The following is a 15,387-nucleotide window of genomic DNA, read 5'->3' as shown; positions in this document are numbered from 1 at the left end:
AAAAGAAGGAATTTTGCTTCCACAGGATGTCAGCTTGCAGGAAAGATAACAGGATGTAACCAGTTTCAACCAGAGCTGTGACCTAGCAGAATGTGAAAGGTCAGATGCTTGTATGCATGTTTAACAAGTTGTTTAATATTAACCCACACACCCCCAGGGTGGGGCTAGTTAATTTAAATGCACATGTGATGCATGACAAGAAGGGGGAACACATCTAGGAGAAGAACATGGAATAGACGGTTCAGTAAGTTGTATCCCACCAATAGGACACAGGGGAGGGAAATTCAAATCAGTGTGAGACATCAATGGCTTTGTAATTGTCTGAAAGGGGTATGTCTCTTTATGGGTCACCTGGGCTCTTGCGGGCTTGCCAGAGATCAATAAATAAAGTCTTTCTTTAATTTCACTGATGGCCATGTGAAGCTTTTTGGTAAGATGGTTATTTCTCATATTGAGGAGCACACTAGTGGGGGCTCATGAAGGAATAGTAGCTCAAGAAGCTACCTGACCTACTAATTCCAGTGTGTATTGGAAGAATGAGCCCCAAACCTGTGCCACACTATCTTTTTTTTTTTTCCCCACACATTACTCTCCCCCACATACTCTTTGGAATAATCATACCAGCCTGCTTGCCACTCTTTACACATAATGCTCTATCTCCCTTCTCTATGCCTTGGTCTTATGGTACAATGGAAAAGATTTTGAGTTGGAGTCCAAAGGCCAGGTTCAAATCCTGACTCGGTCACTTTCCTGTGAGATCTTGAGTAATCACCTGACCTCTCAGAATCTTTCGTCACCTATAAAATGAAAGGGTTGTACAAGATGGCCTCTAAGGTCCCTTCCCACTCAACCTATGATCTTTTGATCCTTTGCACTGGTGATTTTCTATGCCTGGAATACATTCCTTTCTCATTTCTGCCTTTTAGAACATCATGCCTTCCTTCAAGACAGCTCAAAACCCACCATCTGCAGGAGGCCTTTCCTGGTTCTCTCAGCAGCTGGTACCTTCCTCTAAGCTTCATGTTTATACCTTTGCATGCACATATTATCTCCTTTATTACAATGAGAACTTCTATGAGTCAAAGACTTTTTTGCTTTTTCTTTGTATTTTCAGTGCTACAATGTGTGGCATATAGTAAGCACCTAAAGACTTGTTGACTGGTGCTTAGAGGAGGAAGTAATATTTACCCAGAGTACCCGAGAAAGATTTGGAATGGATGAAAAGATTTAGAGTAAATAAGGAGGAAGTGCTCATCCAAAGGGGTAAAGAAAGACTTTGAAGAAAGGATAAGGGATAGTAAGTACTCCCCTTACCCAAACCTCATCTTCCCTTTAAGGTCTTTCTTCACCCCTCCAGAGTGAGAACTTTCTCACCTAATACCTGTTGTACTGGCAGAGAAGATACAGCCCAGGACATTAAGAAGATACTGGTCTGAATCCTGTCTCTAATGGGTGACCGAGGGCACTCAACCACTTCCCATCTCCAGTTTCTTGGAGAAAGCACCTATCACAAAGGATTGTTGTGAGGATCAAATAAAATGATGTATGAAAACTTTGGCAAATCTTAAAGTACTGAGTAAATAACAGTGATGATTATTACCTAGTATAGTACCTTATACCCAGCAGAAGCTTAATAACAAATGTTTGTCAAACTGATTTGAACATATTTAACATTTTTCTGAAGAGTTCTCCCAGTCCTCCCAATTAGTCATTAAAAACCTCCAAGAGGAAGAAGGATGTCTTAGGGGGAGCATATTCCAACCCCTAACATAGTCTCTTTGCAGATATTAAATAAATGTTTATTGATGAAGCCTGCTAGAAACATTTGTTTAGGCAATTAAAAATGCTTCTAAAAATTCCCACCTGAGAAAATTTAAATTCAATGGTACCTAACCCTTAGACTCAAAAGCCACAAACATAAAGTAAGTTTAAAAAAGTAATAGGGATTACACATGTATAACCAATATCAGACTGTTTATTGTCTGGTATAGGGCAGAAGGGAGGGAAGGAAGGAGAGAATTTGGAACTCAACATTTTTTAAAAATGAGTGTTTGTAATGGCAAGCAAAGTAAGATCTTTTGCTGTTTTTGTTTTAGTATAATCAAGTGCCTCTGATTGAATAATGTGATGAAAGAAGATCTTCCCCACTCATTAACGGGCCTGAGAAGCTTTGTAGGAAGGCCCAGACCTTTTGTTAACGAGGCACAGGTTCTCAAGGGTTGTGATGCCCTCTAGCTCTAAAAAGTGTATAAGGACTCTAAGATGAGGTTTTAGTTCCGGGGCTTAGTTTTTGGAAGAAGCTTTATGTGCCAGATGAGACTCTAGACTAAGCAGTGCCCTCCCCCACTCTGAAAACCCAGATGATGGTGCTTCTCTCTCTGGTAACTATATATATAGATATATATAGACATACATATATATAGATATACACATACATATATATGTGTATACACACACACACACACACACACACACACACACACACACACACATATATATGTAATGGTCAGACAGCTGGACCTACTGTCTGTTGATCTATGATGTATGTATTTTTTATGTCAGGCAGTTGGAAGCATGTCTGTTGATTTTAATTTCTCTATTTTCTCTGAAGTTCAGGGTGCTAACTTTTTTCCCCTGAACTAAGTAAATGATACATGTGCTTGATTTAAAGTGATTATTGACCCCTCAAAAGCTGCCTTTCCTTTTAGAAAAGCAGGCCCTCTTGTGTATGTTGGGGTGCTTGCTTTTACAATGTTAAAATTTTTTTACACATAATTAGAAAAAAAAATATCATTAAAAAAAGAAAATACAAAAAACCAGGTAATTACAACATAAGGACTTTCAATTTAATGAACCATAAGAAAGGTAACTCAGAAGTTCTTGCAATTAACATCTAGGACTCTTTTCATGTCAAAAGCTGGTCTGAGCTGGTCGTTTCTGCACGATATACCCTTTCATACACTGAACTGCTCACCTGTAATATCAGCGAGGCGGAGGGATGCGTCAGTGTGGATTGTTCCAAAGTAGCATGCTGTGGTTGTACCATTCTTTAGAGTTCTCCTCTAAAAATAGACCATAAAAACCAAGGTTCACTTGTGCCCCCAAAAAACTACATGACAGAAAGGTCTGAAAGCTTAATTCTAATCTTTTCATCTTCAAACATTCTTATGTGGAGCTGATTTCTTGGGAGGTAGAATTTAACCAGAGTGCTAATAGAAACATGAGTATATCCTGCAAATATCAAATATTATGTACTACTATCTCCTTGATTTTATCTCCTTCACCCTACAAAGCTCAATAGTTCTGATTTTATAAGATATCTTTTTAATGAATTTCATATTTAGGGCTGGGTAATAATTTCCAAACTATACTGAATTTAGGTATGAAAAATTGGAATTTTAACATTTCTATGGGACACACAAAATATATGGAGTAAACAAACCATATGACTGAGGGAGTATTATATTTGGTCATAACTGATCAATTGTATGGAAGAGGATGTTGGACTAGGTTCTAGCTCCAGCTTTGCCATTAACTTGCTATCTGATTTTGGACAAAGGGGAGGTAACTGTGGAAGAGTGGGAAGACCATGGAGTCTAGCAGATCTGGGTTCAAATCCCACCTCAGGCAATTACTACCTGTGTGAACTTGGACAAGTTGCTCAACCTCCTTACACCTCAGTTTCTCATCTGTAAAACAAACAGGTTGGATGAAATCAGGGGATCTTAACTCTTTGTGTGTCATGGACCCCTTTGGCAGCCTGGTGAAGCTTAATGGGCCCTTTCTCAGAATAACGTTTTTAAAGAATTGAAGGAAATGCTAAGAGCTCAGTGAAAATAACGATTATTAGTTTCCTCATTAAAGTTCATGGACCTCCTGAAATCTGTCCCAGACTGTGGTCTCTTGGTCCTAGGTTAAGAACCTAACCCTGGGGGTGGGAGGTCCCTTCCTGCTCTAAATCTGTCCTTTAACCACTGTGGGCCTCAGTTTCCTCACCTGTAAAGTGAGACCAAATGTAAAGTCTGTAAATCTGTAAAGTCAGACCAGATGATCACTGAAGACTTTCTAATCATTCAAACCTATAACAGTTATTCATTAGTTCTGTCTCCACTTCTAGCACAAGACCTCTCTAGCTAATGATGAAATCTCAGGACTTCCGGCACAGGTAAAGTCCCTCAACCTCCTTGTTAACTTCAATATTTCTTTTCTGCCTTATGGAGATGAGCTGCCAACAGATCCAGATACACTGACAGCTCTCTGGCTTCAATCAATCCCTTCCAAAATGGTGCCAGCTTCACAAACAAGCCTGGTAGTAGAAATTCAAAGGCCAATCAGAAAGCATTCAAGAAAGATGAAGTGAGGACCTCAGCCAATGGGCCACTTCTGATCTCTTAATGGGAGCTTTTAAACACTTGCACAATAGCTTCCTCAGAGCAATATAATAAAAATGTGGATGACCGTCACACTTTCCTATTAACAAGGGAACAAGAACCCTAAGGCTCCTCAGTTTTGCTTCTCTGGTATCTCAAAGATATGTGTCAAATACACCTCAATAATGTGTAGTAAATGAAAACCAATTTATAATTCACATGTGCATGTGTACACACTACTACATCAAAAAATCAGAACTCGCATTTATTCCTTTCAAGGCTTAAATTTCACAAGGCAGCAGAAAGTCTGTAGAGCATCTATTATGAATGACCTCAGAATAATTTTTTTTCATCGCTGCAGAATCACTGTCATAAGGGAGAAAAGTTTTCTAATATCCTGATTTCTCCCTCCCCTTCCCTTACTTATCCCTCTCTAACCTTAACACAAGACACTGGGCTTGGAATCAGGAAGAATCATCTTCATGAGTTCAAATCCAGCCTCAGACACTTACTAGCTGAGTGACTGACCAAGTCACTTATCTCTGTTTACCTCAGTTTCCTTATCTGTAAAATGAGCTGGAAAAAGAATTGACAAACCTCTCTGGTGTCTCTGCCAAGAAAACCCCAAAATAGGGTCATGGAGAGTTGGACACAACAGAAATCTACTAAGCTAACAAAATCTTAACACAGAGAGTCCTGTACCCATCCTGGCTCAAAAAATCTGAAGGGACTCTCACCTATGGGATAAAACAGAAACTCCTTGGCTTGGCACTCTACAATCTGGCTCCAACCCACCTTTCCACCCTTCTTCATCTTGTTCCCCTTCATATAGTCTATGTTCTAGGAAAATCACCCAACTAGCTATTACCAAACATCACCCTGCCCTTGTTCTTTAGTTTTTTTATTTTCCATAGAATATTCAGAGCAATATTATGGAGATGCAGAAAAACCAGGGGAAAAAAATTCAAAGAAGTGCACCTGTAACACCTACTTTAAGTAACACAAGCCCATGGAAGCCAGTATGGTATAGTAGAAAGCATAGTAGACTGAGTCAGCAGACCTGGACTCTTGCCCCCCGTTCTTCCACCTATGGGCTCAGTCACCTAAGAGAGTCATTGGACTTCTCTGAGCCTCAGTTTCCTCATGTGTAAAATAAGGGTAATCAGGCTGAATGACTTCTAAGATCCTTTTCAGTCCCCAAATGCTGATTCGTTTTGATTATATATCATATTATATATTATAATATATATTATTTATTATATATATATGGTATTATATATCATACCACACGTATATGATACTTACAACCACTCGGGTATAGACTTCTTCAGCAACATCCTTATTGCTGAATTTGTTTTCTGTTGGAAACGTATACTTTGTTAACCACTCCAGGAGAGGGAGATCCACATTACTTCCGGCAAACACATACTGTGGTGCATGGATGTGTGTATCGACCAGTCCAGGAATGAAGAATTCACTGGAAATTAAGATGAGAGAAAACAGGTTAGCTACACATGTAGTTGTTTTCCATATCCTTCCGTATTTTCCTCCAACAATATCCTAACAGCTGTATGTAACACTGATTGATGACCCAGATAATCACTGAGGTGTGAAATTCTCTGTATCAACATGGCCTCTAACGCTAGAAGAGCTGAGCTTAAATGGAGGCTATGCACAAAGAAAAAAGTGCAAGGAGAGAAAAGAAGATATCCAAGAAAAGCAATATAAGAAAATTTGAGATCGCATTCATTTGGGAGTGAGCATAGAGGAGAATCAAGGAAGACTTTATGGAACAGTTGGCACCTCACCTCAAGCCTGGATTGCAAGAGATATGGAGGCAATGCTTCTGTGCATGAGGGATGCCTTGTGCAAATGAATGGAGGGGTAAGAGATGGGCAGTAGCAAAGGAGGTAACAGCACACACACGTGTAGCACTTCAAGTTTACAAAGTGCTTTATGTACTTTATGTCCTATCATCCTCACCTATACAACCTATGAGGAAGGAGGTGGAAATATTACTTGTATCCATCTTATAAACAAAGACACTGAAGGGTTAAGTAACTTAAATAGCAAATGATGGAGCAGGGATTCACACTCTGGGCTTCTGGCTCCCAAATCCAGACCTCTGCTCACTTTCCCAGTGCAATACACCACAGCTAACAGCCTTGTACAACTGGAATAGGAGTAATGTGACATCAGGGTAGAAAGGTGGGTTCGGGCCAAATTGTGGAGGCCTTTAAATGTCATGACTGTTGCTATTCAGTCGCATCTGATTCTCTGTGACCCCATTTGAGGTTTTCTTGGCAGAGATACTAGAGTGGTTTGCCATTTTCTTCTCCAGATCACTTTACAGATGAGGAAACTGAGGCAAACAGTTAAGTGACTTGCCCAGGGTCACACAACTATTAAGTGTCTCAGGCTGGATTTGAACTTAGGTCCCTCTTGACTCCAGGCCCAGTAGATTTTATGTTTTATCCTGCTGGCAATAAAGAGCCACCGGGTAGAGGTTTTTGAGGATGAAGTATAAAAGGGTCAAGACCTCTCTGTTCACATCAGCCCTGGCCAAAATCCTGTAGTGACTTCCCAATACCAGGAGAATGAAGTAAAAAGCTCTTGAATCCTAATATATTAAGGCCCTGAAGAATTTTGCTCCTGTCTTATTTCATAAATCTAGAGCTGACAGAGACCTCTGAAGACATCTAGCCCAACCTCCTCACTTCACAAATGATGAAACTGAAGCTTGGGTGACTTGCCTAAGATCACACTGGCATTAATTATCAGAAGCAGGATCTGAACTCAGGGCTTCTAACTTCAGAGCTAATGTTCCTTCCACTGTACCAAACTGCCTCCCTACTACACCACAGGTTGGTCACTCTTTCTTATTCTCATTCTGCCCTCTCCCACCTACCTTCTGGCTTCTTTACAGGTTGTCCCTTACGCATAAAAAATTTTCTCTCCTCTCCTCTCCATGTCTACTCTTTGACAGTCTTCCCTTCTTTACAGGCCCAAATACAGTGCCATTTCTTTCTTGGAACTTTCCTGATGTCCATAGCAAAAGTGATTTCTTCCTTCCTGAACCACCCAAAGTCATTCCCTACTTCTCTAATGCAATTAATCATTTTCCAACTTCTATGACAGTTATTTATGTACTCCACTCATCTCCTCCATTAGACTCTAAGGTATGCAGGAGTTGGATTACGGCCATTTTTCATCATTATCTTCCTAAGCACAGCTGCTTAATAAATACATGTTGAACTGAACTGAATATATGTAAAAAATGCTACCTGAGGGCAACAAGCACAGTGCTGGGCATGCAGTATACATCAAATGATCTATGACCTCATCTCCTGCCACTAGTATATACTACAAGTCATCCACACCTTCGCTTCTTATGTGACTCTTGAACACATGCTCCCATGAATCCTCCACCGAGGGTCCACTCAATAAGCTGAGGGTCTTTCTACTGAAACAGCACATGGAAAGTCTTTTCTCCTTTCCTTCTTCTACATGACTGCCTCACTGCATTTTCAGATCATCTCTCTGATGATACTTTTATATCATATTGTGCATGTAACTTGTCACTGATAATGTATACATCACACACACTCACCAACATGTGTCACTCTTAAATGACTTCTATCATGTCCACTCTCCCCCATTGATAGTATGTATATTTGTAAGACTGTGCCCAGATTTCACTGGGACTTTTCCTGCCATTTTGTTTCATTATGAATATCTTTGAACAAAGTGTGTCCTCTGGCTGATCAGAAAAAAATAAATACAACAGTGACAGTCGTATGAGTTATGGTTTTGTGATAGTACATGTTCTAAAGCCAAACAGCATTATTAGAAGAGTGTTGGTATAAAAAGGTGAGATTTTTCTTTTAAGGAAAAGGTTGGAGTTATTGAAAGCACAACATAATTCCCCAATTATATTCTAACTTCTTCTAAGGAATTTTGGGTCCTGTTCATTGTTCATCTCTCATGTCCATCCTAATCAGACAGCTCTAAGGGATGACCATCAAAATTTGGGTCAAGGTGTTCTTTATCTATTTGGTTTTTCCAGTGTGAAAAAACTAGAAGAGTGTTTAAATATAGTCTCTTGAGTGACTGTAGATTTCATTTAGGAGGTTCTGCAATATTCTAGGGATTGGCGAAATTACCACATCGCCTGCAAATAGAAGTACTTGGAGATTTACCACAATCTGCCGGAAATCTCTCTTTCATTTGGGTTGAATGTGTCTCCCTCTTCTGTATTTCACTTGATATTCATAGTCAAAGGACCATCAAAAGTAAAACAATTGGTGTATCAAAGGAAAGCTGGATGGTATTAACATAAGCCCAGTAGACATTTTGTTGGAGGAGAGTCTTTAAGGAAATGTTTTGTCCTACTGAATCAAGTACTTAATAGTCAAATAGTAAGCATGCTGGGTTCCTGTACAGCATGTACCTTTCAGTCAATTATGTGACTGTGAAGATATGCTCCATTGCAGAACACTGTTTAGGAACGCCTCCCTCTTTTCTTCTCATATCTTCACCAACGATGACCTCAATTTGTATGTAAATTCTCTCAAAATTTTTATAAAGATCAGAAAGTAAGCTTGTAAGGCAATAGTTTCTGATATTATTCTCTTGATCACTTTAAAAAAATATAATTTTTTTTCCATCTTTTCCTATCTTCCCTTCTTTCAGAGAAGTTGAGAATTGTTTCACCAAGTGTCACCCTACCCCCAACTCCAATTATGTCACTTCCAGAAGAGATCTATATACATGGTCTTTCTATCTTTGCCTTGTTTCTTATGAGTTCTGCTTCTCCACATGACATATCAGGGTGTACTCGTTCTTCGTTGCCAAAGAAGACCATGCCATCAGAGAAATGATGACATGACTTGCATTTGAGTTTGTTGGGTTTTTTTTAATGACAGAGTTCAAATGTGGTGCAGTAGCTCTATTGTCGGTGAAGGATGAAAGGATCTGTTGTAGAAACAGTGACAGATCTTTTCCATTTTTTTGCCTTTTGAATTTTATGGCTTCCTTTGAGTTTCATTCTTAAATGATCTCAAGAGGATATGGCTTAATTGGGCCTTACATCAAGCTTTCTGGACACTTATTTTCCCCTTTGTTTCTTACTATTTTATGAGGTGATACTTTTCATAATTTTCCATCATACATCTTTGTAAAATTTTACAAATAACTTTATAGTCTAAGTTGGTGTTGCACTTGGCTGCCATATCTATCTTCTTGGCAATAAGATGAAGTGTTTGTTGGCTGAGATGATGTCTAGGTTTTCTTGATATTCTTGTTGTACCCACTGCTTTACTTCAGTTAAATTTCTGTAAAAATAGTAACAATTTACATGGATGTCTGTTCCTTCAGCCATTTTCCATGTTTTTCAGCAACAAAGGCTTGTTTAAATAGGCCAGGTTTGAACTATTTTGATTGCATGCCATATCTTCTCATTTTTATTCCTTTTTAAAATTTGCTGTTGTTTTGATCTCAATTCTAATATGTTTTTGGTATGAGTTAGAGACAGATAATTCAGAAAGTATTCCTCTATTTTTAACCAGTTATTTCCTGTCCATTAAGATTTGGACAGTTTGATTTTTTCTAAACTTATATAGATGCCCCAGGGACCTGCCCTTCTTGAAGACAATGCTAATGATATATAAGCTTCTTTGCAGTCTACAAGCCTTTGGCCTCTTATTTCTTGGTTTTCAATCATATTTTCCATCTTTTATTCATCAACCCTATGCTCACATTTCAACTGAAGTGACCAAGTATCAAAATATATGTTGACTTAATTTGGAGAGTCTTTTCGAATTTCTCTATTTCTTCATTTTCTGTACCTGATTACATAATTACATACATAAGCTGCATTTAGAAGATTACATAAGTTGCAATTCTCTTCATATTGAACTTTTTGTTTATTCTCATCATAAACACATGCAAGATGACTAAGTATTCTATGAAATTATGTTCCTTTTTTATTTGGACATACAATAAACTCAACACCAATAACTCATTTATTTGTCTCTCTAAGGAAAGCTTGTGACTGATCCTTCCACTTAATATCAATCTCTTTATGTCTTTTGGTTTCTGATAGGGGGTTAGACATGGAGTCAGGAGCAAGTGGGTTCAGTCTCACCTCTGACACATACTAGCTGTGTGTCCCTGGGGAAATCACTCCTCAGTGCATTGGGCAACTCTCTGAGACCATAAGTATCAAAGAAAGTGCCAACTTGCATTGAATGTAAAAGGAATTTCTACAATTGGGACCAGAAAGATTAATCTCGAAGGAATGTACAGGATGGATTGGAGAAAGCAGACTCTGGAAGCTGGAAGACCCACTGGAAAGCAGTTCTATTAATAATATCAATCACTGGCCCAGTCACCGTCACTGTCATTCTTTTAGTGAGAATGTCAGTGTTGCTATGATTCAGTTCCTTGAGCAATCAGATGACTTGTTGGTCATTATCCAAGAATCTCACATTTAGCGTACAAACAGTGAAGTTCATGTTTACAGCTAGTCTGGAAAGTGAAGCTATTTAGCACCTTCTGCTTCCCCTTTCAGCCAGTCTGCCACCATGACTGTGGAAACAGAAGGTGGCTACATAAGACTGAGGGCCATTTTGTAGTTTTCCTTGTTTCATGGGCTTCCAAAGCTGGAAAAAAATCACTACCACCAAGAAGCCTGTCTGTTTGTTATGACTCTTTCTATCCTTAATCAAGGCTGATCCCCAGAAAGCTGATATGATGTTACTAGCCTTCTACTCAAAACCCTTCTAGCACCTAGCAGAACTTGCCAAAACTTATGTTCTACTGGAATCACCTTTGACAACCCAGTACCATCATGAGGCACTGGAATAGGACATCTGTGGAATGCACAAAGGAATTTACTAAGTAATTACTGGCTTGAATTTGACTCGACAGCCTTAAGGCAGATACAAAAAGTTTTTCCACTTCATTATGGCAATTCACTTTTAATCTAATACTAACCCTAAACTTCTCCAAACAGATCTGCTTAAATGTGAGTATGTAGTCACATGTTCCCAGACATTCTAAAGTAATAACATAAGTTACTTGAACTTGCACCTTAACAAAAGAAAAAAGACTGAGAAATATTTATTAATTCAAATATGTACTATTTCAAGGAAAGTGAAATATGAGGGTTGACAGTTGTGAAACTCTAGCACAATGATTTTCTTTTAAAACACACCCTGCCATAAATGACAGAAATATGACATAGTTGATAATTTAACCAAAAAAAGCCTAGATTCAAAGTCTGTGTTTATCTGCAAATGTCTCAAGAAGGAAGTAATAAATGGTAAGGAGAACAGTACTGAGAGTCATAAATACTTGAATTTTTCTGTGTAAGACTGAAAAGGTACTTACTTGCATTCTTCTGAATAAAGATGAAAAGTAATAGGTTCTGAATATCCAGGGTCTTATATGCCAGTCTTTATCTCACTGACAACGGAAAACCTTTAAAAGCTTTTGAACAGGGGTACAATAGGAGAGGAATGATGTTTCAGAAAGATTAATCTGGCAGGATTGTGCAGGATGAACTGAAGAAAGGAGAGTCTGAAAGCTGGAAAAGACCACTAGAAAACAGTTACATAAATCTAGATATGAACAGATATGGGCATGAATTAGGATGTTAACTCAGGAGGAAAGGAAGAAAAGGGACAGATGATAGAGATATTTAGAAAATATCTCTTGGAAAAAAAGAACATTTCTCCATCTCATTTTCATTCTGTTCCATAGGCCTAATAAATACCTTCAACCTGATAAAAAAGAATCTTAGAATTTAAACGTACTGGCCAAGGAAGGAGGGTATCAGAGGTAGGGGAGTGAGTCAGAGACAAAACACTCAAAGCCTAAGTGACTGGAAGAACAATCCTTGAGATAGGTGGTGAAAGTGCAGCGAAGATAAATAGTTAAGTTTAAGACAAGGCGTGACATCTGAGATAGGCAGCTGGAAATGTAGAAGTGGAGCTCAGGAAAGAAGGCAGGCAATGAGATGCAGATTCAGGTATCACTGACTGATACAGGTGACTCTTGAGGCCCTGGTTAGGTGGCAGCAGGACAAAAAGAGTCAATGAAGATGGAAGAGGAGCAGTCAGAAAATGAGGATGATGGAGTCTCCTAAAGCCTATGGAAGGGAAGAGTTTCAAGAAGTAGCGAACTGCTCAACAGTATCGACTTCTGCACAAGGGCTGAGAAAAAGCAACTGAATTCAAGCATTAGGAGATCACTGGTGATTTCTGGGGAAAGTGGTTTTGGTGCAGCAGGGCCCAATCCCTGCAGCCATTATCCAGGGAAGTTTTGTGGGGGTTTGATCTGGCAACTGTTCCTGCAGGTTCTATCTCCTGCTTCCTCAGCAGCCACAGCTATTGAAAATGTGGAAAAGAAAGTCCTCATCACTAACGTCCTTGGCATTGTCAAACGTTTCCACATCAGAAACACATATGGTTTTATGAGGGGAAATAACATCAAAGACGATGACTCATTACCATCCTCTTTGCTGATGTAGACTAAGGACCATAGGGCTTTTCCAGCTGACCTGAGTCTGAAATCTCCCACATGTATGTATTGTCTCCCCCCTTAGGATAAGAGTGGGGATTTGTCTTGCTTTTCTATATGAATATCCAGCACTTATCCCTGTGATTTGCACATAATAAATACTAAATAGACGCCCTATTCATTCATTCAGTAAGGAGCAAGTGGATGGTGAGGTTGTAAAGGCATCAAGCAGATGTATTCACTAGGCTTTCCAATGAAAGGAGGAAGAGGCATTGGACAGTTATTATAGAAAAAGCGAAGGCACTTTTCTTTTTTTAAAGACTTCAGATACCTGTGGATGTTGTGCAGACAGAAGGGACGCCAGCTAAGAGGTTCAAGATCAAAGCATAACCGAGAGAGTAATGCCCTTAATGTGATAGGGTGCATCCCTAACAGTACTGCAAACAGCACCTGATACAGGACAGCGGATAGGTTAGCAAACAGAAAGTACAGTCAAAATGCTTATTAACATGAAGTTGGATAGCATTCTGCTGTCTCTGCATGTTCATATTTATTAAGTTTATGCTTTATATGTGTATGTGTATACACACGTATGTGTGTGCTATTACATGTACTTGTTTCCCCCGTTACATTATAAGATTTCTCTGAGCAGGGAGGGTTTTAGTCTCGGTATTTGTAAGTTCCAGTGCCTGGCACATAGTAGGCACTTGATAAACATTTGTTGACTGACTGACTTAAATAAAGGTAGTCCAACTGGAAAGACTTTGTCTAATATCCCAAGAATTGGGTATAAGTGGAGAAAGGTGGGATGGCAACATGCGGAATATATGTCTTTTCTATGTGGATTACAGTACACGAGACTACTGGGGCAGGTGGGTGTTTGGAGTTTTCAGTGGTTGCCCGTGAGGAGTAAAGCAGCCTCAGTGTTTCCAGGCTGTGGTTTTTGTCAGGCTGTGTCTCATGTGTGGAGCAGAAGGATGATAAGATGGAGACAGGAAATGCAGGAGAAATGCTAAGGGTATGGTATGATGGTAGAAGAGAAGAGAGAGAGATGAGGGCCTTTCCATTCTCATCTCATTTCTGCTGTTGGTGGCATGGCTTAGAAGTGGCTCAGGTTTCAACACAATCTTCCTTTCATAAAATCAGAGCTCTAGGGTTGTAAGGGACCTTAGCAGCTGGCATCGAGTCCAACCCCCTCATCTAAATGACAAACAACCTGTAGCCCAGGGTTGTGACTTATAGGCAAGTGGCCACACTGGGATTGGAACCTGGGTCCTGCGACTGCCAATTCAGCATTCCATTTATTAAACTTCCACTTATTACTACTAAGCATTATGCCAGGTACTGGAAATTCAAATATGAAAAGTGACCCCTTCTCTGCTCTCAGAGAATGAATTAGGGGGATTAAACACCTAATCCAAATAAGGGAGAACATGAAAGAGGTTGCAAAGCACTCCTGAGAAAATCATGAATTTATCAGGCTCAAAATATCAGGCACTGAGCGAGGTGCTAGAAATTTAAAGCTAAAAAAAATGACATAATCTCTGCCTTTAGGGAATGGGCCCTGACTGAATATGATTAAGTGTGCTGCAAGGGAGAACGTGGATAAAATTACAAATAACTCCTGAAGGGATCAAGCAAGTATAGGCACCCTGAACTGTCACTGCTTTGGGTAAAAAATAATCCATACTAATAAGCATTTTAACTGCATTTTCTATTTGCTAACTCATCTGCTGTCTTGAGCAGGTGCCATTCGCAATACTGTTTGAGGATGCACCCCATCATTTCTATCCCCCTCAAGGACTCTCAATTTCCGCTTTGATCTCTAGCACCTTCACTGGCTTCCCTTCTGGATGCACACATCCACAGGTGTCTGAAGTCTTTGAAGGCATATCCTATAAAACTGTCAAAGATGCAGGAAAAGAACCCAAATGTACAAAAATATTTATATAATACTTTCTGAGGTAGCAAAGAAGTAGTGCTCATTAACTGGGGAATGACTGAACAAATTATGGTACAGGAATGGAAAGGAATAGCATTACAACCTAAGAAATGGCAGATAAGAAAAATTCGGACAACCATGGGAAGACTTATATGATCTGATGAAAACTGAAATGAGGAGAAAGAGGGATACAATTTACACAATGACCACAGCAAGGTAAAGGAAAACAACTCTGGTAGACTTCTCAACTCTAATCAAAGTAGTCACTAATCATGACTTCAGAAAACGGTTGGAGAAAATACAGAAGAAAAAAAAGTTCAGAAAGGAACGCAAATAGGGCAACTTTGTTACTATCTTGTTAAACTTATTAAAAACAAAGAGAACCTCATGATTTCATAACAAATACTCTTTTTTGTTCCTTGTATACTGAAATATCCAAGCTTCCTAGCAAAGGAAGGAACAGGGGCTGAGAATGGAATTGTGATTTCACTGCTAACAAGGAACTCGCATTTGAGCAAATCCCTTCTACCAATGCGGTTTGGAACAGCTCAG

At 39.3% G+C, this 15,387-nt stretch overlaps 1 protein-coding gene across 1 annotated transcript in view; it reads right to left on the bottom strand.

Moving 5' to 3' along the window:
• Nucleotides 1-15,387, bottom strand: part of GDA (guanine deaminase) — a 79,914-nt gene that overhangs the window by 30,475 nt on the left and 34,052 nt on the right. Inside the window, exons 3-4 of the mRNA XM_072611569.1 lie at nucleotides 5,676-5,847; nucleotides 2,975-3,062 (exon numbers count right to left, since the gene is read on the bottom strand). Of these exons, the coding sequence (XP_072467670.1) occupies nucleotides 2,975-3,062; nucleotides 5,676-5,847 (260 nt within the window). The remainder of the gene's footprint in view (nucleotides 1-2,974; nucleotides 3,063-5,675; nucleotides 5,848-15,387) is intronic.

The sequence above is a fragment of the Notamacropus eugenii genome, chromosome 1 (genome assembly GCF_028372415.1).
Source record: "Notamacropus eugenii isolate mMacEug1 chromosome 1, mMacEug1.pri_v2, whole genome shotgun sequence".
Taxonomy (NCBI): Eukaryota; Metazoa; Chordata; class Mammalia; order Diprotodontia; family Macropodidae; genus Notamacropus; species Notamacropus eugenii.
Note: the sequence above shows the minus strand (reverse complement) of the source record. Positions and strands in the feature narration are given on the sequence as shown.